The sequence below is a fragment of the Dreissena polymorpha genome, chromosome 3 (assembly GCF_020536995.1).
Source record: "Dreissena polymorpha isolate Duluth1 chromosome 3, UMN_Dpol_1.0, whole genome shotgun sequence".
Taxonomy (NCBI): domain Eukaryota; kingdom Metazoa; phylum Mollusca; class Bivalvia; order Myida; family Dreissenidae; genus Dreissena; species Dreissena polymorpha.
The window spans coordinates 88,857,047-88,883,134 of NC_068357.1; the positions used below are offsets into that span (position 1 = coordinate 88,857,047).

The 26,088-nt window shown below is 34.2% G+C and overlaps 1 protein-coding gene across 1 annotated transcript in view; it reads right to left on the bottom strand.

Moving 5' to 3' along the window:
* Window positions 1–778: 778 nt before the first annotated feature.
* The window catches only part of LOC127872392 (uncharacterized), a 38,942-nt gene continuing 13,632 nt past the window's right edge, over window positions 779–26,088 (bottom strand). Inside the window, exons 2-9 of the mRNA XM_052415721.1 lie at window positions 24,592–24,766; window positions 22,939–23,025; window positions 19,383–19,538; window positions 17,854–17,885; window positions 9,406–9,580; window positions 7,997–8,083; window positions 3,321–3,476; window positions 779–1,429 (exon numbers count right to left, since the gene is read on the bottom strand). Coding sequence (XP_052271681.1) covers window positions 1,398–1,429; window positions 3,321–3,476; window positions 7,997–8,083; window positions 9,406–9,580; window positions 17,854–17,885; window positions 19,383–19,538; window positions 22,939–23,025; window positions 24,592–24,766 — 900 coding nt within the window. The 3' untranslated portion in view covers window positions 779–1,397. The remainder of the gene's footprint in view (window positions 1,430–3,320; window positions 3,477–7,996; window positions 8,084–9,405; window positions 9,581–17,853; window positions 17,886–19,382; window positions 19,539–22,938; window positions 23,026–24,591; window positions 24,767–26,088) is intronic.

The following is a 26,088-nucleotide window of genomic DNA, read 5'->3' on the forward strand; positions in this document are numbered from 1 at the left end:
GTCCTATTCCAGACAACAATGCATAGTACATTCTTTAATATCGAATGACTAAGTGTTTGTCTCTTAAACTAATCCAGAGTTTGATGTCTACTCCTTTGTTTGCTTGTGTATGCTTACGTTCTTGAAGCTATTCTACTGGAATAACATAGTACTCGAACCATAACTCTTTGTTTGTACACTGAGAGTACAAGGTCCAACACTGTACGTTCAGTATACATGTATTTGGGATAATTGTAATTTTTTTATTTTATGTATAGCTCATTTCTTGTGTGTTGCATTTTTCTACAATGAATGAAGTTATTCATATGAGCCTTGATGTAGTGACAGTTGTAAGGGAACACGCCGCTGTACTTATTGGAATAAAATAAAACTGCATATATTGACATGCAGAGGAATTATTCTCATTATCGTATTTTTTTTGCTGAACATATTACATACTTAAAGTTTCTTGGGCAGAGCTGAGTTATGAATGTGTTTTACTGAATTTTCCTGTATTCATGAAGGGCTTTTAGATGAAGTGCAGATTAAAAGTACCACTGCTCTTTCTTCAATTGTTACATAGTTATTTCTCTATGTTTGTTAAAGATGTAAAGAAACTATTTTCTTTGATTGCTTATTCAAAGGTCTTACATTATAAATTAGTTAACATATTTTTAAACCTTAATATTTTTACTATTGTATATTGAGCGAATGTATACAATGGAATTGAAAAGAGTTGTCCCTAAAATAATAGGCTTTCTGTAAATAAATTATTAAAACAAAACCTGCAAAGTCAGCGATGGCTTGGAATGTGTTAATTCTGTTTATGGATATGGAATACAATAAATATACAAAACAATTGAATTTAAAAAGCAAATACACATTTGAAATAGCACAAAATGATTAAGAAACATTTACAAAACAGGAATAATCTTGCAACGATTAAGAAACCTTTATCAAGAGTTGATGAGAAGCATATACAGATAAAAATAGACAAAAATATTCATTGTACTAAATTGTTTTAGTGAAATAGACAAAGACCTTAAAAATCACTTGTTAATATTTTAAGGAAAATTTCAAGTAAAAAGGAAATATATAGTGATAAATATATTCATTATGACTTAAAAAATATATAAAACTAGATGATTTATATATAATTGTATTGCATGTATCAATCTTTGTTATATATACTTTTCTTTCTCTATCTCTCTCCAACTTGGCACCAACTTCAGAAAGGCTTATGCTTCTGTTCAAACACAATCGTAACACAAAATCCTATCTCATTATTTCAACAATACTCGCAAACGACAACCGGCACAAAGGCGTCAAAACACGTTCGCGACGTAACGACGTTACACACGTAATTGCATCATAAACACTGGTGGGATGAATAGTGTCGTGTACCAGGCCTAGTCGACTTAAGGCGCCGAAATCAGCAACTTGATGAATTCTGAAACACAGATAATACACGTTATGAACACTTGGCATGATGAACAACGTAACATTTACCATAATGAGAAGAAGAAGAGCCACACAAACGCAATCTTACTCCTAATTATATCATCGTCATCATCATCATCATCATCATCATCATCATCATCATCATCATCATCATCATCATCATGATCATCATCATCATCATCATCATCATCATCATCAACAACAACAACAGCAACAACAATAACAACAGCAGAAACAACAGCACAAGAAGCATATAACAGAGCAAACATACTGCCGATATGTAATATTAAAGCGAGATTATACGATTTTTTTATATGTGTTAAATTTAATATATTGATACAATATGTTACAATAACACAAAATAGGCAAGAAAAATGATACATTGAAGACGAATTTCATAAAATGCAGCCAAGACAAATTAGCGCCCCGATCCAATTGTGACGAAGATATTTCGTGCATGTTTTCCAACAATAACCGAAGCATTCGTCTTTTAAGTTAGTGTTTGTGTGTCGTAAAAATAGATATCGTTGCAGGAATTTAAAATGAACCATTAAACTAAATTTAGATTCACGTCGTACATACATGCATGATTTACATGCTGGCGAATTCGACTGTACAGACATTTTCGATTTCAGAATTAAATATCTGGCTTTTTTCGCATTTTTCGACACATGTACTTCTTTACTTTTATTTTAATTTATATTGAAATATATATATTTAATAAATTGTTTACGCAGTTCATATAAATTAATAAATAATTGACGAAATCGTATAATCTCGCTTTAAAGATGCCACTAATTGGTCAACATGACATCAGCTGGCCGATTTTTTTTTACTAAAAAATAGTATCCATATTAATACTTGATAATTGGCAGTAATATTTTATTAATTGTTAATTCGTGTTCGCAGATGACCTTCGAAGTAAAACTATGAACAATACAAACATTCCTAGATGTTTTAACAATCGATAATATTAAATGTAATATATTTTACATGACCATTACAGTACACATGAAACCAACAAGTTTATTAATTACAAACAATATATAAGAACCGTGAAACATTGTTGTTAACTAATTTCCGGCACGTGTTTTACAACGTGTTTCCGTGTGTCCATCACACTTAAGTATATCCGTTGAAAAGAAAGGATTGATTCTTAACATGTTATGTTACAGCCTTACGATGTTCAAGAAAGATATTCCCTTGTAAGTCAACCAAGACACGGTGTCATGTAAGTCCGTAACTCATGAAATTAGTTGTAGTTCACAACTGCTAGAACTAACAAGTAAATCTAGCGCTGTAATTATTTTATTTACTAATCAAAAAGGAGTATTTTGTCCTGTTTACCACACAGATTTAATGCACGAACACTTAACATTTAATTGTGTCCTCCAGGACACACACAAATGTTAAGAGAAATGTTTGTGTGTTTTGAATCAAAAATGATATTTTGTTTGTGGAGTAAAGTGGAAAAGCAAGATGAATTTATCGTGACTCCTACCGATGTGCCAAACACAAATGCCCGGAAAATTGGAGACTCGAACCAAAACGGTCATAAGAAAAGGACTTATACAATCTCAAAATTCATACTTGTTAAGAATAAAATCATAGGTGTACATAGATGTTTACAATAATATTTATGAACAAAATCATTGTAAGCCTTCTTATATGCTGATAAGCTTTATGAAAGTCGCGGAAGGATGCTATTTTACACAAAAAAGGGCTATCAATATTCTTTGGGCACGTGCTCTGTTTTCTGGCGTTCAGTACACATACCATGTAGAATTATAATTTCTAACATGTTTGCAGCGTTTATTTGCGGCTATCGACAATGCATGTATATGATTTCCAACAATGTGTACCGCGCAGGTTTCGCGTACCGTTATAGTCCACCATGCCATCCCCATTGGTGTCCGCTGCTCGTATCATCTCGGACACCTCTTGGTCCGTGAGCTTCTCGCCGAGATTTGTCATCACGTGACGCAATTCTTCCGAGCTTATGAAGCCATTGTTGTCCTTGTCGCACAAGCGGAATGCTTGAAGGGCGATAATGCAGACGACATATCGTACAGTGTATTTGAGTTAATGTTTTGACAAACAACAAGAAGGGATTGTCATTATTAAACATTATTATAAATATTATTGTTTTAAAGAGATTAACAAAGGGTAGTTTGAAATAACGGGTATTGACTTAAAATCGGGAAATGTAATTTAAATTCACATGCCCGACAGTACAAAACAACAATTAAAACAAATGCATCTTTGTCTTAGACACAATATCTTTATTGGGATCACAATCTTCCTATTGCGATCTTCCTATTAATCTTTACCTTACTTTTGGTCTTTATCTTCAACTTTGCCTGAGTCTCAATTTTATACGTTATATCGGGCTTACTCTTCACCATTATTTTAGTCTTCAATTTCCACTTTAAATGGACCTTTTCATGGACTTTGGTTTGGATTGTAGTTTGTTATTTAATGCTTAAAATTCCATTGTGTACACACCGGTCTTACTGACCTGTGTTCTAACGCGAAAGGAATTGTGGGTAGCACTTCTTTTACGAGTGAAAAGTGAAAGCGTAAGGTCAGGTGATCGTGCTTCTGACAACCGCTATGAGTCTAAATAGAGATTCAAAATCACATTTAAACATAATTAAATAACATTTCTTTAAACAAAATTCCGTTTTAAACACACAATTAAAAACGATTTTTCTTTCATTATTAACATGTACATTACAACGCAGAACTACTTGGGCGGAAGCATAATTTCCCAAACCAGGGGAATGTGATGCGTCTTAGTATAGAGGTGACAATAACGTAGTGACGTCACCATCTATGTATAGAATGTGAAATTGCTAAATTCAAACATTGGAACTAAATAACTCAAGTAAACATCAATGATGAAAGAAAAAAGAAATCCTCAACTTTGCTTGAACCACTAATCCGTGGAGTAAAAGTCTAACATTATTAGTATGCATATTTCAGAGCATGGTAAATGTTCAGTATTATTAAGCGCAAATATAATAAATACAACGAAAATTTGCAAATTGAACCAAAATGTTTCAATTTTGTAAATTTTCCAAGACGTGAAAAAGTCCCCTTTAATTAAGACTTTTTCTTTAAATTGATCTCAGTAAGTATCAATTTTTGTATTGATCTTCAACTTTATTAAAGTCTTATATTTAAACTGTGTCTCAATTTTCAATTTATCTTAGTATTTATCCTAAACGTTATCTTAGTATTCATTTTTATTTTCACCCTACTCTTTATCCTCGAATTTTGCTTAGTACATATCATGTACTTACTATTACTTTTTTGCACGAGCCTTACATCTAATCGATGTACTATTAATAAACTCAGTATTATCCTTAGACTTAGTCTTAATCTTAGTATTAAATTTAATCTTATTAAAAAGATAAAATTTCATGTTTAAATGATACGGGTTTTTAATTGGTGTCAGTAATCAGCGAATCTTAGTCTTTCCCATCGAGTAAGGCTACAACTTTAATGTGTATTTAGTCTTAAATTAGGTTCTCTCTTTTTAAGTGAATAAGTCATAAACATTACATAAGTTCTCATGTTTCTAAGTTTTTCAACTTATAAGGTGATTATCTTAAAAAAGGTATTAAGGCACTATTGAAGTGAACTTAATTCTAAACCTTTTAAATGTCCCGATAACCGACTTGTTCTGAACTATACGTGGGCGACGATCTGAGAACGCTGAAAAAATATTATTGCTCTGGAAATAAACCCACATAAAAGTTGTTAGCATCAGATGGTCATTGAAACCTCATTATCGTTCATCGTAATTTACTCTCTACACGTATCGCATGTGAAACTATTGCAAGCACTTGTTAGAGGAAGCTGGGCGGAATGAAGTGAAACATGCTTGGGGAGATACTTCGTTGGCATGCTACCATCATATTAACCATAACTGGCCTTGTATCTGGCAATTTTCTTTGATTGTCATACACGATATTGAAAAACATCAGCTATATGCGTGCTTTATCAAATACTAAAGAAATCATATTTGGGAACTGTTTAAAATAAAAATATTAACAAAAATGACACTAATGAAAAGCGATTCCATACGTCTAAGTATAGTAAACTGAAATGTGGAGAGAATTTAATTTATAACTGGAATGCGTTATCGTATCATATGAAGACAAGAACTTTCGATCCCGTTTACGAAAACTGCAATTAAAGCATTTAACACCTAATATGCACTCTCAATACAGCGTTCTGATGAAAGTCGTACCAACGTAGTTAGGACAGAAAACGACAGATCGGTCTCCCAACAAGTTCTGATTGATACACTGTTATCGGCGTTCAACATAACGACGCCTTAACGGTATCATATGATATAAATAATTTTCGAATTATTATTTATTATCGGTCAATAAACTAAGTTTCCGAATTTGGATGCGTAGTAAACCAACAACGAGGCTGTATCTAATTCTTGCAAATTTTATTTACATTTACAATCTTTAACAAGCGCATTTTGCTCAAACGGTTAATATTGTCCCTTCCTGAGGGTATAACATATTCAATTTGACAGAAAAATAGTAATTGAAAAACTGAAATCGTCACTTAAATTAGGAATTCTCTAAGGAGCTTTTTGAATACAGGCCCTGAACAACAACATTAATGTTCGTGCAAGGTTGTCTGAAATAGCATGCACGTGAAATGCAGAAGACAATTTGGATTAAATATATAATGCAAGAGGAATCTATGTCATTATAATCATGGTTAAAACTAAATTTATTAAGAATATAAATTTAATCCAGCTAAATTAAATTAGAACAATATGTTATTGTCTATTTGGAAGCCAAACATTTTCGATTGCGTTTAAGAAAACTGCAATTTTGGCAGTTTTTCCGAGCGCAAAAAACACGGTACCAAAAATACGTGGAAATCGCTGTCAAACTGCCTCGATTTGTCTCTTTTACTACTTTTATGGCATCTGATTGTATTAATAATGCATGTTTTGTCGGTCGTATTGTCTTAACATTCTTATTAATATGATATATGCGTTAAATACATGTAGTATATTCATGTTTTAGAGACATATTGGATCCGCATTAAGGTGATCTTGCTTCTCACTGCTTGATAAATATGACATAAAATTTAATGTTTTAAAATATGGCGAATCACTTTCTTGCTTTATAAATATGGCATAGGTTTCAATCGTATTCGAATCGTCAGCGTTGTAAATGGGACATACGCTTTTGTAAATAGCTCGCTTCGTCTCGATAAAACTATAACAATTTATTTGATTATCTGATAAAATATAACATATGATTAAATTATGTTTTTGTATTTATTTGAGCAGCGACTTGACTGACCTGTATTGGTCTTCTCTAAAAATGACAAACGCTTCAACATGAACACTTTCTAAGATGCGTATGCATTTTATACTTTATGGACCCACGACTTAGAAATATCCCTACATGTATCTGAAACTAGCTATCGAAATTCGAAGCCGATAAAGGCTAATCGACACCAGTTATTCTAGATTAATTCTGAGATTGAGAAATGTCACCGGAGCTTATTTGGTCTCGAGGCCAGGACTATGGCCTACCATTTGGTCGAAAGTCAACAAGACCTACTAGGTAACAAGAAAAAATGTACTTCAACGTACAATATGTACGTCGAAGTACAAAAAATGTACTTCGACGTACAAATATGAAATACACTTCGAAGTATATATTTGTACGTCCAAGTACAATTTGCACTTCGACGTACACGTTTGTACTGCGACGTACATATTTTCTGAACAGCCAATAAAAACACTCGTCTCTTGAGCCGCTTTTCCTTCAGATTTATTCATAATAAATGTTTAAAATCTCCTTTTTAATTGAGGACAAAATTAATAAAAATATCAAAATTGAAAAAACAACATTTTTACAAAGAAGTTTCAAGTATTTAATGTATTGAAAAAGATTATATACTAGTTTGAAGAAGATTCAATGTTACCTTTTTTTTTAAATTAAAATTATCAAGAATATTGTGAGTATTTATTGACCATGCGGGGCGGAGTATCACGTTCCAGCGCATTACTGTGTAGGAAATTCCCAACGGTAACCAAACAGTTACCAAACGATTACGGGATTTAAAATGTAAAATAGCCTCCCTGGGTTGGTCGTATTTTGTGATAACAATTATTTGCATAAGTAAGATGTTAATTCCGCCACGCCAGGTCAATAAATACGCACAAAATCTATGAGTTAGCGGTCGATAGTCGCATAATTTGGTTTAAATAATAATAATAATAATGTTAAAAAAAAACGCATAATATCTATGACCTAGCGGTCGATAGTCGCATAATTTGGTAAAAATAATAATAATGTTCAATGCCAAATATCTCTTTAAGCAACTTATGTAAAGCGTCTTCTGATTGGCTAACACTGAAGGGTCAGTAACGTGGAAGTACAAAAAATGTACTTCGTTCGACGTACTTATTGTACTTCGAAGCACATTTCTCTCTTTACCTAGTACTTCTTGTTGAATTTTGACCCAAATGGTACGCCATACAGGTCTGTGTTAATGTAGTTACCTTCTCTCAATTCTTGTTGAGGGTCAGCATGTTGTTTGTAGCCGATCATCATGTTGACAAACTCCTCGAAGTCAATAACGCCATTTTCTGAAAGACATGTGAATAAATAAGGCAGGGATAAACCAGGGATAAACCATCAGAAATATTTTGAGGTTTGGGATCTCTTTACTTGCGAACGTTGAGAAAATCCTCCTACTCATTATTATCGCTTCTAGCAACAACGGAATCAGAAGAAGTTGCATCATCATAATCATCATAATCATCATCATCGCCATCATCATCAGCATCATCATCATCATCATCGCCATCATCACCTCCATCATCATCGCCACCATCATCATCGCCATCATAATCGCCTCTTAATCGCCATAATAATCGCCATCATCATCGCCATCATCATCTTGATAGCAACATCAACATTGTTATCAGCACAATCACCATCTTTTCAATCACATATGGTTTTGTTGAAATAATAAAGCGAGTATAACCATATATTGATTCAGAGCACTCACTGAACAATAACATCATAGTTTGATCAAACATCGTTTCTCTATTACTTTGTATCCTGAGGTTTGGATGTCACATTAGTGAAAAATATGTTTATGATGCTCTTCTCTTTACTAATGGACAATAAATTCCTCAGAAACAAACATCATGTGAGTGGAAGAGGAGCTGTACATAATTGCCGACATTCTAGCGTTCCGACTAGCAACCGTGTGGAGAAAATTGTATACATATTATTCACTCGATAATTTGCTTTGTTATATTGCCTTTAGTATGATTTATATACGTTGCATTGATTGGTGAAATAAAAGTCGTATTTTCCCTGATCTACTTTATGTACAATGGCATAATTATAACGGGGATTACAATGACAAATCTGGGTATGTAAATTGGAAGGTTAAAACACACACACAAACGTTTTTAATGGTGAAAAAGAATAACATGAATTATTAAATTTAATGTCCTGCGTGGTTGTAAATATATTTACACTGAATTGCAACGTACATTCCGTAAAAATCCCAGTGGTTGCAATATTGAAGCAAAACAGACAAGGAATTGAAGCGAAAATACTATAAAGGTCCGCGTAGTTGAAAAACTGTCATATAATTGAATAAAGAATTCTAGACTACAAACGGTTAAGGTCCGCGCGGTTGAATCTCTCTAATATGCGCCGAGTCATGCTGAAATAAGTTATGTGCGATATTCGGCCAGCGAAGAGTCAGACCAGCCAACGATTGCGCGCCGTATGGTAAAGCAGGGTACTCTGTATGGAGACCATGTAACCTTGCGTGACTTTATAGCGGACAGGGAAGCTGCTCATCCGGATCTGTTTATGCTTACCCTGGCCGAATAAGGCATAAGACCCATTTTCGCATGACGCGGCTCATATAAATGACTTAACGTACTGTTAAGATCCGCGTGGTTGATCATGGTGCGGATATCGTTCTCCGTCACTGACTGCCCTAGAGACTTCATCATGCTTCCCAGCTCCTTGGCGCAGATGGCGTTGTCCTTGTTCTTGTCGAATATTTTGAACGCCTGCCGGAACTCAGCCAGCTGCTCATCAGTCACGCCGCTCGCCTGAAAAAACACACCTTAGTGTGGCGCATATGTTTTGGAGATAATAGCTTTTTAATCAGTTACAGAGAAATAGCACGGCCGGATATTACTAGCGCCACCACTGTTCAGTTTTAACATATTAATTTTTTCGATTGCATCGAAATCACATTTAGCTTATTTGAAACGCTTTCTATTCGGTTTCCTGGGACTAGAACCAGTACTTGAAGTCTTTGGACGTCTAAGAACGTCTAGAGAAGTCTAGAGAAGTCTAAAGAAAGCTTTCACTGTGGGGATCGAAACGGTGACCCCCCCCCCCGATTGCTAGGCGAACACATGTTTTCGAGATTTATTAATAATATAACGATAGCGAGATTGAGATAGTGACCAGAAAGCATTGATTAAGAATAATATAAAAGGTAAGTATTTTTTTATCATCGTAATAAAAAAAAGATGGTGGTACCAGAGACTTTTAAAAAATAGTGTACTCATATTCTAGATTTGACACAAGATGACATTACTAAATCTGCATCGCCTGTTACTTTAACCCATTCATCGATACAGTTCAACGTTTAAAATTATAAGCATGAACTATCTTTAAACACTATATTCGGTCAGATCCAGACTTTAAATAAAGGAATAATATTTACTTTTCCAAGCAATTAAAATTAAAAAAAAAATAAAGTACTGTTGTGTTCTTTTTCACATAAAAGTCGCATATCCACTGCATTAAATGTGTGTCATGAAGTGCACGTATATCAAACCACATAATAGTGATCGTATATACAAAATTTACTACGTGTGATCATATCATAAATTTCCTCACCTGGCTTATAATGTTATAATGAATTCATTTCTTCGTCCTCAAAACATTTGATATTTGATAAAGACGCAGTTTTCTTTCAACTCATTTAAATAACACTGTTACATCCGCGTCATGTGGAAATTTGTCTCATGGCATATGCGACGAGCGAAGCTCAAGCCCAGTCTAGGCACTTGCACAGTCTGGTCAGGGGAAACGCTTTCTGATATTAAACGCACGCAAGGTTTCGTGGTACCTCCTGATATCTCCTCAAGAGCGTGTACAATGTGCCTTAGATCTGGATCCGTTCATCTATAGAACAAGCACGTCCGTCGAGTTAGCTTGATCGCCCAAACACTATTAGGTTGTTGTTTTACTTGGCGTAAAACACACCGTCATTTCATAGCATAAACTTATTTTTTTTCAATGAATTCGGTTTAATTGAAGTATTTTAAAATAAATAAGTTTTTATAAAAGAATGAATTTGCATGACCTAAAATCCGTCCAAACCGAACTCTAAGAAAACGAATAAATGTCAGATCCGAACGACTTTGTCCGTCCTTATTGTTTTCATTTTTTCGTAAGAAGCAAAACATCAGAATCAAGCAACATTTCCCTAAACGAATACAGAACCTTTAATATTAGTCAACGTTAGAAGTGAGTAGTCTTATTAGTGTCTACAAGTTCGAAAGTAATATGTGAAAAAGTTAAGAAACTAGCATACCTTAAAACGAAGATGATTGTTATCGCCGTTGGTTTTAATGACATCTGTGGACTTAAATAATGGTTGCGCTGGTTTTGAACACTGATTGCCCATTGTTTGTTGGTCCTACTCACTAAATAATTAATATATAGCGCTAATTAAATGCATTTTTCGATACACCAAGACGTCTTGTTATTTGTTTATCGTATATTTTGTTCATACTATGACGTCATGCCGCGCCGTACTTTGGCGCGGCTTTTAAAGAACACTAAATTGTAGTGTAGAAACGTTATGATTTTTTATCTGATTATACTCCCCTTTTTTTCTTCTTGGAGAGGAGACGGGTGCCGTAAAGATGCATTAAGCCCAATGAAAAAAAATGACGAGGACAAAACAGCGGAATACAAAGCCGGATCGGTCCGGCCCGGAAAAACAGCGACCGTGCACTCCACCGCCAGTCTTCACGGGTGCAATGAATTCGTAAAATTATTCACAACTTTTGTAATAGAATACAAACTTTAAACATACCATGGTTAAAACTGGTATCACCGCCTTTGAACGGTCAATGCAAAACATTTGACATTCAAGCCATATTGCTCATACTTATTGTGAGGTTTTCATCCAAAACATCCGCGGTCGGTGAATATATTAGAATAAAGCGTCGTCTTAGAATAGTCTGTGAAGTCCGCACAGGCTTATCGGTACAAACCTTTCTGCGTTAAAGAATATTTTCGTTAAAAAGTTTTCTCTTCTAAACACAAATTTATCCTAGGCGGAAAGTGTCGTCTCTGATTAGCACATTCTAATCTGAGACAACACTTAATATTCATGCATTAAGTCCAGTATCTCAGAACGCGGCTAATTTGTTAATGTTAATTACATGGACCGTTTAATAAGAGTTTCCAAGAGGCGATGCGATAGGGCCAAATCGAAAAAAAAAGAACGGAGTTGACCGTTAAAAATGCTATTGAAGACAATATAGTTTATGATATTATATTAATACTAGCAGAATCGTGGATTAGACTTACTGATTAACTTATTCAATGTGAACCGTTGTAGAATATACTTGTTTATTGATTGAGGTATATTTTAAGTTAAATTTAGACACCGCAACTGTATATAAAAAGTAAATTTTCCATTTCAGATAACTACTATATACGGCGTAGCGTAAATTCTTTTTGACCGTAAAATCTCATAATGTAACAAATACAAAGTTTGACATAATGGAAGGCAATGCCGTAAATTTAGATGTTATATTTCAACATCGGAACTGTGGATATCCATGATATCAACAAGACAATAATTTAAGAAAGAAAAAAGAAAACATATTTCCTTATTGAACTTATGTCGTTTGTATGAGATCAAATTGATATCTCTACAGTACGTCTAGGCCGAAAACGTTTATCTGTACCCGTTGCGCATTTAATGAATTACATTTATTCACAAAACAAGTTTTAGAAAATACTCAGCGACTAATTGGTTTCTTAATAAGGATTAAAATGAAACTATTTCAAATTTAAATATAAGTATGCAACATATGAACTTCAAAACTTCTTTGATTTTTGATTTTTGAAAGATTGATTTTTGTATCAGATTTTGCATATTTTGTATTATCATAATCATCATCGTCATCATTATCATCGTCGTCGTCATCTTCGTCGTCGTCGTCGGAATTGATAAGGAAATTATTATAACATTTAACTGTATAGTTAATTTTCTTTTTTCCCTTGTATGTTCGTATGCATGTTTCAATATGTATACTTGTGTTTTGTAACTGAAGACCACATTGTAAAAAAGAAATTATTTCTTAATGTGAATTCTTCATGAAATAAAGTTATTATTATTATTATTATCATTATTATTATTATTATTATTATTATTATTATTATTATTATTATTATTATTATTATTATTATTATTATTATAAAACCACTGTGTTTAAGTTTCGTTACCCTTATCACTAATTGCAAATTAAAGGGATTCTTTCACAAATTTGTGGCTACATTTAACCCTGATGTATAGGAAGAATACGCTCTTATTCCTATAGCTGGGATTTTCGATTGTTCGTGAGCTGACCGACATCCCAAATACTCATCTGAGAGAATGCTCAAATACCCTCGACTGAGATAGCAAACAAACATTGTGAATGCTCGTGATGGGCAAACTCATTTCAAAAATTTATAAACAACTCACAGTTTAGTCAGAATATTTAACATTTAACATGAGGATTCTCAAATGTTGACCTCAACTCTGAAGATGAGACTTGGGCTACCACTCAGCGGACCATTGAGAATGTCGGCCAGCTCACGAATACGCTCAACTCGCAGTTATAGGAATGTTCACATGTTTTTCACCAAACCCAGGTTTGGGTCCGACTCGAAACTCATAAACAACTTTCGGTTATCACCAAATTGATCACGATAGTCAATTTCGTCCAAACAATTGAGAAAAAACACTAAAAGTTGACTCAATATTGAATATTGATAAGTATGTTCGTGATACTAGACAAAGATAACTTTTATTAATTTGATCTATTTGATCGGGTTTCTAAGTGTCAGCAGGATTGTCTATATTGTCAACTACTACGTGAAGGCTTGTGTAATCTTTAAATACCCGAATGTTGGCACTATATATCGCAAAACAACATCGTGTATGGAAATAATGAATTATGAACAAAATAGCGCTTAAACTGGAGTCTAATTGGAGACTTCAGCCTTAGAAGAAAACCAATTGGGTTCAGCGTGAGTAATTACAACTTTTTGGCAGATGGGTTTGGAGATAGGAAACCAGGAAAAAAAGTCGTCCAGTTATTTTGAGTTGTTATAATTCTAATTATAATCCCTTATGCCAAACACGTTCAAACCTTTGCTAATTTTACAAAAAAGGCTCAGAGTTGTTAACGGTAATCGATATATTTACTTTAGAAATTGTAAAGAAATGTGAGCTGGTTTGTGTCTCGAGAGACGAAACCACCTATTTAGCGTAGAAAAATGTATCAGGGAAAACTAATTTATCTTAATGGCTTGCAAACAATCACTCTTTATATGTTCGCTGCAGGTTTTAATAAATGTTCTCTTTTCTTATTAGTTCGAGGTCGAATTTATGCGAAAATCATATTATAAATAACCGATGCTGTCGTGTCAATATTGTATGTATAACCTGGTGCGAAAATATTAGGTATTAACAAAAATAGTAAGCCGTTCATTTGCCTGCGTTTACATTCAAATACTAAAAAAATAATTTCTCATGAACTGATTAAACTTAACGTTTCTTTTTCGCATTGTAGCGAGTTATAAGAAACGCTTGTTTTAAAATCGACGATGCTGTCATTATCTTTAATTTTCGGGTGCTCCGGCCGTTTCGGTTATTTAGTACGTACCGCCCATCATAGGAACGTGCAAGTTGTATTGTTGTGGAGTTTAGCATTTTCTTATCATTAAAATTTTGCCCTGACATTAAAATGTATGTTTTGATATAAAAAGATAAATCTGGTGAGTGGAATATACGACATACACCAGAAATGGGTTGTATCATCAGAAAGGATGAATTCGGAAGATAACACTAACAATAATAATTTAAACAATATTTCCAGGTAAAAATTGATATGGCTTCGTAAATAAGTACTTAAAATAAACCTAATATTTAGTTGTATCCTAATTGTTGCACTATCCATTTTAGACAGCACTGCTTATTCATTACGCCAGAACAAGAGGGCGGGGTATATTAGAGTCAGTTCATCAGTTTGTCAGCATAACATGTTATGCTTGTATCTGTATGCAGTACAATTCTTCAATATTTTCCAATAGATTAAATGAAACTCTATGTATGTCATAACCATGTTTATATATGCTAGACAGTTATTTCATCACTAGCGAGCCACAAATTCGTGCGAAATTTCCGACTCACTTAGCTGAGAAAGTAATGAGGATATATTCCTTGTATTTACTGTTAAACCCAAACAACACAATCTCTTGGACAAGTAGCATGTGCGGAGTACTTCAGGCACTGAACAGAAAATTTAGTTATTTATTACAATGATTCTTGTATAATCTGATTTAATACTTTGTATTTTTTTGCTATCCCAGTTTTTAGTTTTTAGAGTTAATATGTACAACTACACATGTACTTAGAACATTTGCGTGCTAGCCACTGTTTGTTAAAATCTGGTGTTTTAAGTACTGAAGTATTAAGATGAATATTAATTTTCCTGCAACTATTAGTAAATTAAAACCACCATGAAAATTACTTTCACAATTAGAATGTATAATACATAATTCATGTCAACATCAAAATTATACATAAACATAAAACATAAACTAATATATAGTTTTGCTCATTGCATGACACACCTACCAACAATTTTGAATAAACGAGAATAATAATTAAGACATACTGAAAATATGCATTCTATCAATAAGGTTTAATTATGTCCATTCCACTCTTATTATGATGAGCATGTGCATATATTAAACAACTTTTAATGGTGATGGTGTGACATTAATAAAGCTGAATTAATTTGAGCATAGGTAAAAGAACGTACAGCACATGTAAAAATGTGGTGGTGTTAAGTGCAAATGCAAATTGTACAGCAAGAAAGCGAATATATCGATACATATTGACAGGACGCGTGCTTTTTTAAATTCAGAAATCAATGCGAAGAACACTTTATTTCCTATCTAATTACTGTGTGTTGTTTTGTTCTTGTCTAAAACTCACGGATTTTACATTGCATTTACATTTTACATTATTTTCATATCCTTGCTTGCGCATACTAACGTAACTGCCGTTGATTGTTTTCGTACTTAAATGCATGTTAACGTGTTTTCTTGCAAATACTAACGTTGTTGACTTTGATTGTGTTCGTACAAGGTTGCAGAGCAACTTGTTTGTTTGACTGTTCCAACGTTCTTATATTTTATTGTTCACTAAATAGATTGCATGGTAAACTGTTTGCTTGATTGTACGTAGGTTCTTGCCCCTTGATTGTTTAACACCTAGATTGCTTGGTTACGTGATTGCTTGCGTATAGTAATGTCTTGTCTTTGTTTGTTTGTAGATTGCTTGGTTACGTGATTGCTTGCGTACAGTTTCGTCTCGTCTTTGATTGCTTAACTAGTAGATTGCTTGGTTACGTGATTTGCTTGTGTATAGTAACGTCTTGTCTCTAATTGCTTACCAATTAAATTGCTTAGTAAAGTGTTTGCTTGCGTATAGTTACGACTTGTCTTTGATTGTTTACCTAGAAGATTGTACGATTACGTCTTTCCAGTGTATACATTGTACATACGTTCATTCCTTTGCTTGGATACGTACTATATTGCATGGAAACGTGGTTGCCGGCTTAAATTGACGTTTTATTGTATGTGTTTTATTCTCTCTTTTTGCAGTTTACGTACTCGATTGAATGCTACGTGTTTGTCTGTTATTACTGACATTTTACTTGTGCTAGCTTTCGTTCTCCTCTTAAGGATTTAAAGAGTTATTGACCTTAAGTCAATTTTTATTGTGTGCTGAGTGACTCATTTAGTATTAAAGGTATTTAAACAAATCGTGTAACATCTATTTTCAGACACGTACAGAAATTTCAAAGTACAAGAACTACAACTGCATAATCAATCTGTTTGGGGTTATTGCAATATTTACACACTGTTATTTCCTTGTGAATAAGCATAAGTTATGAATATATTTATTTCAAACTTCATATATTGTTAAAGGGCTTTGGGATGATGTTCAGTGAAAAAAGAACCACAGCTCTTTCTTCAATTGTTACAGAGTTATTGCTTTTTGTTTATGTTATTGGGCAATAAATTATTCCATTACAATAAACGAAATAAAGAAACTATTTAATTTGATTTCGTATTCATTAGGTCTTTTATTGTAAATGACTCATTACATGAGAATTTTTTTCCAAAGTTTATGCTTTTGACAATGATAGATTGAGAACATGTATGCAATCTAATTAAAAGAGTGTTCCATAAAAAGCTTGTATGTAAATACAACTGCAAATTCTGCAAAATTCTACAAAAAAACTCGATGGCTGTGAATGTTTTTATTATTTTTACGGATACGGAATAAAAGTAAATATACAAAACCATGGAATACAAAACATATACACCTTTGAAATGGCTTAAAATGGATAAGAAACATTTTCAAAACAGGAATCATCTGACAACGATTAAGAAACATTTATTAAGTGAAAACTCTTTGAAATGGAAAATATATGATAGGATTAGAAGTATAAAAGCTAAATATAGCCAAAATAAATCATTGCACTGAATTATTATAGTGAAGTAGATGCTGACCAGACCGATGAATTCTTAATAGTATGAAAAAATAAATAAAAATAAAAATAAAACGTATCGTGATTAATATATTCGTGATATTAACATATACTTATATATCGATCTGTGTTTATTTATACAATTTAGTATATTTATAACTGTTACACTTAGTATAACTTGTAATGGTACAACCTGCTGATGGCTGCCTTATAAGCATTCAATGGTATTTGCTTCGATATATTAATACTATGTCAAAACATTAAACACTGTACGATTGATACTTTTACATGCGGTTAAACAACTTGGCATCGACTCCAGAAAGGACAATACTTTTGTTCAAACACAAAATCAAATAATATTCTTTATAATAATCGCAGTTTGACAACACTTGAACGTAATAAAAAAATATCAACCGACGCAGAGACGTAAGACGACGTTCGCGACGTAACACTCGTTGTTGCATCATAAACAAAGATGGGATGTATAGCGTCATGTACCAGGCCTACTCGACTTGAGGTGGTGAACACAGCAACTTGATAAATTCTGAAACACAGACAATACACGCTATGAACAATAAGCGTGGTGAACAATATACGTTAACCCATTTATACCTAGCGTCTAGAAAAAATGCCTTGGCAAACAGCGTAGACCAAGATGAGACGCCGCATGATGCGGTGTCTCATCAGGGTCTACGCTGTTTGCTTAAAGGAATTTCTGTAAGAAATATTCTAAATATAGAAATAAATATACTAGACATCCCTAATTTTGGAAATACATTGATCCAATTTAGATGGATGGGAGAGTCCACTGGGCATAAATGGGTTAATGATAAGAGACAAATCATCAACAACACTATCCTCCTCATATGTATCAACATCATAATCATCCTCAGCCGAGGCAGCACCAGCAGCAGCAGAAGCAGGAGCATTTAACACAGTAAACATACTGCACACTTGTAGACTTGAAGACACAAGTACATTTTCAAAATGACCTTTGCAGATCGATAGACATAAATTACATGAAGTTATTACGAATTGGCTGTGGTATTTGTAACTTTCATTCAAATTAAAAACGATATTTTATTATTTGCAAATGCATATTCGAAGATGTCCTTCAAAGTTATAAAATTAATAGTACACACAGTACTAATTGTTAACCATCGAGAAGATGATTTGCAATATATTTTACTCGACGACTACAGTGCAAAGGAAACAAAAACTGTTTTATCTTAATCGATAATATGTAAGACACGTGAAACATTGAGGTTAACTTATTTCTGCATCGTGATTTACAACGTGTTTCGAATTTTACTCACAACTACGTATTGCAAATGACAGTAAACGAATGTTGCTAAACTTTTTTTGACAGCATAACGATGTTCTAGAAAGAGATACCGTTGTTTACCTCAACAAAGGAACAATGTCATGTTATTCCGACAACCAAAAAACAAGTTGTATTTTACAACTGCTTGGACTTAATGGCAAATTTCTATGCGTAAGCATTATATTTACCAATACAAATGGTCAAAGTGCACGGTCACGAGTATTGTTCCCATGACACCATCAATACCTCACACTGTAATACCTCAAGTGTAAATGCAAATATTGCGCGGAAAGGTTTGTGCGTTTGAATAAATAAACGAAGTTTTATCGTAAACTGTTGCAGCCAGAGGAAATTATCGGATCACACACTTACCGATGTCCAAAACACAACTGCCAGGAAAAATGGAAAATTGAAGCAAATACGACCATACAGCTAGCACACCCACCGAACCATCCGCTACTTATTATATAGGTGCATTTAAAGGCAACTTAATGAAAGACCTAAACAGGGATTATTTCAAGAACTGTGCTTTACTGACTACATGCATGCAGATTCATTACGTTGCAATAGATTGAAGTTATAGAAATGTAAAGGGAAGACCTTTGTTAAGCAAACCACTTTTTGAACATTTGGTAAGAACTTGTTCTCATTCCTGTACATTTAATATGTGCATAACGCGAATCGCTTTAAACCGGGGATGTGTCAGGATCAACTTACCGTTATAATCTACCATGCCGTCCCCATTTGTGTCCGCTTCTCGTATCATCTCGGCCACCTCTTGGTCCGTGAGCTTCTCACCGAGATTTGTCATCACGTGACGCAGCTCTTCCGAGCTTATGAAGCCGTTGTTGTCCTTGTCGAACACGCGGAATGCTACAAAGGCGAAAATGCAGACGACATAAAAACAAGTGTGTATTTTATTTAAAATTTGTGACAACATAAAGAGAAGAGGTGTTCGTTATTATTGATAATGTGAATGTTTTAAATAATCTTAATACACTGGTCCAACAATTTGATTTTCTGAAACAAAATGGGCCGTGTTCTGTGGAAAGGGGGTTTAATGCATGTGCATTTATTGTTATCCCAGATTAGCCTGCGCAGTCCGGACAGGCTAAACAGGGACGGCAATTTCCGCTTTTGATATATTTTTCGTTAACAGAAAGTCTCTTCTTTGCAATATACAGTTTAGGCGGAATGTGTCGCTAACTTTATTTAAGTTTTAATCTTCAGATTTGTTTGTAACTTTATCTTTGTCTTTATTTTTTTTCTAAGTATTTATCTTCAAATTAATCAAAGTATTTGTCTTATTTTCTTACTGTTAAGTGTCTATTTTTATCTTCAGATCTTATCTTAATAATATCAGTCTCAAACGAAGTTGTTTAATAGTTTAAAGTCTTACACGTTATCTTATAAATATTACTTAAGTGAGTATTACACATGAACTTATTCTAAAACGTATTAAAAATGTAATCTTATTAGAAAGATGTAAATCTATTTGTTAGAGAAAAGTTTTAGGCATTAAAGTGATATTATGGGCATTTTTCACTGTTGAATTGAGCTGAAAAGACTTAACAGGTCAAATTAGTTAGTTAAAATTTGGTTACTGACCAATTACCTGCAACTCATCTTGCTACCAGTTGGTTATAAAAAAATATATTTTATATTCGATATTTTACATGACTGGTGACTCCTGTAAGCCGAAATGATCCGTAAAACAAAACTGTGTCTTTGTGTCGTATGCACGAATCTGCACTAAAACTAAATTTAGTATCACATCGTACATGCATGATCAGTTCTCAACCGAAAGTACGGTTGATATTCAAATGCATAATTTTTCTCTTTCCGGAATATTGTTTTAGTATGTTGATGCTGCATTAACTAATACAAGTGTATATGAAGTGAAAACACCAACAATAAACAACGGTTGCGGTAGACACTTATAAACTGTTAGATGCCCATAATATCACTTTAATTTAGTATTAGTTCTATTTTTTTAACTTATCTTAGTTCATGTCACAAAAAAACCCGGCTAAATCCGCAAATATTCTAAGTGCGTGTTTATCTTATAAAATCTCTGTCTATCAGTCAGTTGCAATCCGAGTGCATTCGAGTCAAAACAGACCCTTATGAACTTAAAACGTCGGAATGGCCTTGACTTGTTCGAAACTGTCTTATATGTGGGAAAAGAAAGACGACCTTACAACATGTTATTGCACTGGAAATAAAACCGACTTAAATGTTGTTAGCATCGGATGGTAATTTAAACCTTATTATCGTCTATCGTAATTGACTATTTACGATTTTCGCCTTTGAAAGCCAATATCGACTCACATATACACGTGTTAGTGCAGAGAAGCTCTTTGGAATGAAGTGAAACAGGTCTAGAGACATTCTGCGTTGGCTAACGCCATTTTGACTTTTATTGTCCTGTTGTATATAACAATTTGTCCCTGATTGTTATACACGATATTAAAACACACCAGATATGTTTTTGCTGAAGCAAATCGCATTTTGTAACTGATAAAAAACAAATAAAAATACACATTTCAAAGCGGTTCCGATTCCAAACATCCAATATAGCAAACTAAAATGCGAAAATAATTAAATTTAGAAATGGAATTCGTTGTTCGATTGAAAAACAATAAATGTTGATCGCGTTTACGAAATTTTCTATTTTGGCATTTAACATCTGACATGCACTAACCATACAGCTTCCTGATGAATGCCCCATGTAAGTAGTTGGGAAGGAAAGCGACATACCTGCCTCGCCACTTGGACTGATGGATACACTGTTTAAAGGCATAACAATAGCGACACCATAACGGCATCATCTAGGCAAATAATTATGAAGAGATACTCGTCTTTATATGGATGATGATCATTCAATACACAAAGTTTCCGAGTGTTGATGCGTTGGAATTCAATTAAGAATTGTCTCTGGTGACGTATTTTACATTCAAATGTTTTTAACAAAGAACATATTGCTAAAGTCGTTAATATTTTTTTGTGAGCAGAAAACATTTTATTTTACATGAAGATAGTATCTTAAATGTTTACTTGAGAACAAATTAAGTTATGATTTCTCTTCGGAGCATTTTGAAAATAGGCCCTAAGCGCCAGCACTAATGTCCGTGCAATGTTGCTTGTAACATCGTGAATGTTAACCCTTTACCACATAGACACATATATCAACGCAATTGTAATTCCTCAGAAAACTTAATTCAATTAAATAGTTTTCTGACTAAATTCAAGTTTTTAAGGCTTCATTTGCAACCCTTAGATACAGATGAGCAGCAAACAGCATACAATCTAAACAGACTGCGAGTCACTCGCAGACTGTTCTGGTTTTATGCTTTTTGCACATATCCATTTTCACTTTGCTTCCGATCGGGAAAGGGATGATGGCAGGCGACTGTTTGAATTAGGTTTTCATAGCGTGGTGCCAAATTACTGTCACACATTGTATTGTGTACCGAGGAAATGAGTTAAATTTGTCCCTAGTGGTGCCTCTAACTACATCCACGCTTCCAGAATGCATTAATAATGCATGTGTTGTCGGTTGTGTTGTACAATTTCGGTAATGATCTAATTCCCATCAATATACTAAACGCGTTAATCACTCATGTTTTAGAGACTTATGACTATGTTAACGTCATTAATGCTATCCTGCTTTTCACTGCTTTATTAATATGACCCACGATTTTATCAGTTATACATATGACTAAAGATTTCCTGCTTTATAAATATGACATCGGTTCCGCATGTTTTATATAAATTTAATCTACTTTTTCTAATATTATGTCATTTGTATGACAAACGATATGCCTGTTTTGTGGATAAGACAACTACTCTTCTGTCCGATACATATGGCTTAAGATTCCTTATCGAATCGCCAGCGTTAAAATGGGACATACGCTTTTCTAGCGTTACACTTTTATTGATCAAATAATCAAATAGTCATTCTTCTACTTCTTAAATATTACATCCGCGTCGACACTTGTAAATATATATACCAAACGCCACCAGCAAACGAAGCGTATTATATAAGCATTAACTATGACTCGACAATTTCTGAATACGTAATACGAGCATGCTTTTTATACTACATGGGCGCACGTCTAAGAAATATTTCCATCCGACACTTTCTATCGCTTCATGCAGTTCGAAGCCGCTGTAGTCCAATCGCCATAATTAGTTCTCGCTTAATTCAGAGGCTGAGAAGTGTCATGGGAGCCTAATGGTCACGGGGACAGGGCTGTGTTCATGTAGTTACCTTCTCTCATTTCTTGTTCAGGGTCTGCACGTCGTTGGTAGCCGATCATCATCTTGACAAACTCATCGAAGTCTATACTGCCATTTTCTGTAAGCACACATTAATAACTATGGAAGGGATAAAATATCAGAAATATGGATTTGAATAAAACGTTAAGCCAATTTCTCCTCGCTTATCATCATCGCCAGCAGCAACAACGGAATCAGAACAAGCAACAACACAACAACAAAACGATAGCACGACACTCTTTATCATTATTAGCTTTCGGAATCATAATCATCATCATCATCATCATCATCATCATCATCATCATCATAATCATCATCATCATCATCATCATCATCATCATCATCATCATCATCATCATCATCATCATCATAATCATCATCATCATCATCGTCATCATCGTCATCATCATCATCATCATCATCATCATCATCATCATCATCATCATCATCATCATCATCATCATCATCATCTTCATCATCTTCATCATCATCATCATCATAATCATCATCATCATCATCATCATCATCATCATCATCATCATCATCATCATCATCATCATCATCATCATTATCAACATCATCAGCATCAGCAGCAACAACAACAACATCATCATTATAAAGATCGGCATCCTAATCCTCTTTATGTCAGCCACCATCATTATCTCCATCAAAGTCACGCTCACTACACAATATCTTAAAAACCACCACCAGCACCATCTACATCTTTTTCAAGCACCATCGGTTTCGAAATGAAATAATTGGAGTATAACCATATAGATTGATTCAAACCACGAACTGAACAATTAGATAATAAAACGATCAAACATCTTTTCTGATATTGCTTTACATCATGAGTTTCGGATGTCAGATTTGTAAAAATATATCTATGATGCTCTTCTCTTTTCTTATGGACAATTAATTCCTCGGGAACAATCATCACGTGAGCGGAACTGGATTGATACGTAATTGTCGACCTTCTAGAGTAGACGACGGGCGTTTTTGTGGAGGTCTATTGCCTTAAATTAACTCGATATTTTGCTTTGATATATTAGCCTTAATGTATTGTTGTATTGTTTTGTGAAATAATATATGTGACTTATGTGTATACATCGACATTATTGAACGGGGATATAAATAACTTATTTCATTCTGGATATATTCATTACTCGCCAACATGGATTGGAAAGTTTACGCACACAGCAATTGTTTTTATAGTGAGACAGAATGAAATACATTCAAATGTTAGTGTCCCAAATGGTTGTTAACCTGTTATAACTGACAAATTTAACTCTGAACCGTATACGAATTAAATTGAACATACCAATTAGGTCTGCATGATTGAAACATGTCCTAGCATTGACTGAAGAATTGTGGTGGCGGACCTGTTACCACTAAGGTCCGCTTGGTTGCAACCCTGTTATATACATTTGTAACTGACTAAAGACTTGCAATACATGTCCTTGTTATAGAACTCTCTAAAGACTTGCAATAGACGAACTGTCCAGATTCGCAGTGTTGCAACCCTATTATGTAATAGTGTTTATGTGAAAGCTGGTCTAGTGCTACCCTGGCCACATATGACATAAGATGCACATTCGCATGACGCGGCTGATATAACTGACTAAAGACACGTGACTTTACGTACTGTTAAGATCCGCGTGGTTGATCATGGTGCGGATATCGTTCTCCGTGGGTGATTGCCCGAGGGACTTCATCACGGTGCCCAGCTCCTTGGCGCTGATGACGTTGTCCTTGTTCTTGTCGAACAGGTTGAAAGCCTCCCGGAACTCAGCCAGCTGCTCATCAGTAACGCCGCTCGCCTGAAAAACACACAGAAGTGCGTCCCATGTGATCTTACTTTGATAAGATTTAAAACAGAAACCGTCAATAACACTGCGGGTAATGTCTGGCCCATTATCTTCTAAAGAGGGATTAATAAATCAGCAAACGATACTTCCGGATTCGCGCTCATGACCGGACGAATTTAATAATCAACAAAAAAATGATAACATATGGTTACCCGGTAGTTCTGATTTGGTTATGCAGTTCCCTCTCTCATCGATTGTCCTTAGCGAATATGGTAAGCACCAGACGAATGTATACTCGATCATTTGACAACAATGATATTGCATTCGATGAGAGCGAGGAGGTGCATAAGACAACTGACGGAACGCTTGTTCTCGTGACTAGACTCAGTTGTCTTAATGACTGACGTGGTCTCGGGTAAGGTGGCATGTCTGTACTTATTTTACGCTGCATTGCGACGGAATGCTTTGCCTATGGGAAATAAGCATGTTACCTCTGAGTGCCATTTATAACACGCCCGGTAAACCAACTTATGACTCAATAGAAATGCGCGTAAAATCATAATTGATACTTCCGGGGATTCATCAATTGAAAGGAGGCTAAAGAGGTGAGTCGTTTTGTTTTTTCTATTTATGATGGACTTTGAGATCATTTATCCAAAAATTGAAATGCAATTCGACTGCATACACATTTTTGTGTTGAATTTATTCTTTTGAATCTGTTTCGAAATCGCTTTCCTAGTTCTGACCTAGAGAGACACCGTTGTTAGCATTTCGCAATTTCATCAAATTTTTTACTCGTACTAGTCGGGCATTGTATCCATTTTTATTTAGCTCTTCAGCGTTTTCATCACTACTTATGGAAGGATTCCAGTGGAACTATTATTATTATTCTTACGAACATAAAGATGTTCTTACGAGGTTTGAATGTTTCATGCATAGAGTCACACGGGTATATTTGACAATTGTATAAGTTGTTAAATGATACCGGTATATCCGCAACTGATAAACTAACTATGAATCGACATTTTTCAAGAAAACGAACCAGAATTCTTATGATCAAATTACATAATTTGAATGCCCACCGATGTGGCTGGCGAATCTTTTGAAAGAAACATATATGATTATATTGCCCAAAAATAATGATATAATTGGTCTTTGCATAACATTTGGTAACATTTGTTTGTTTACATTGATTGCGTTTTTGTGACTCTCAGGAAAGTGATATATTACGCACATGTTGGTATAACTTTTTATGTATTTTCATCGTAATACCATGTTACATTAACGGTATTGAACATAAATATCAACTTTTTAAATCAACTTTCTCATACTTA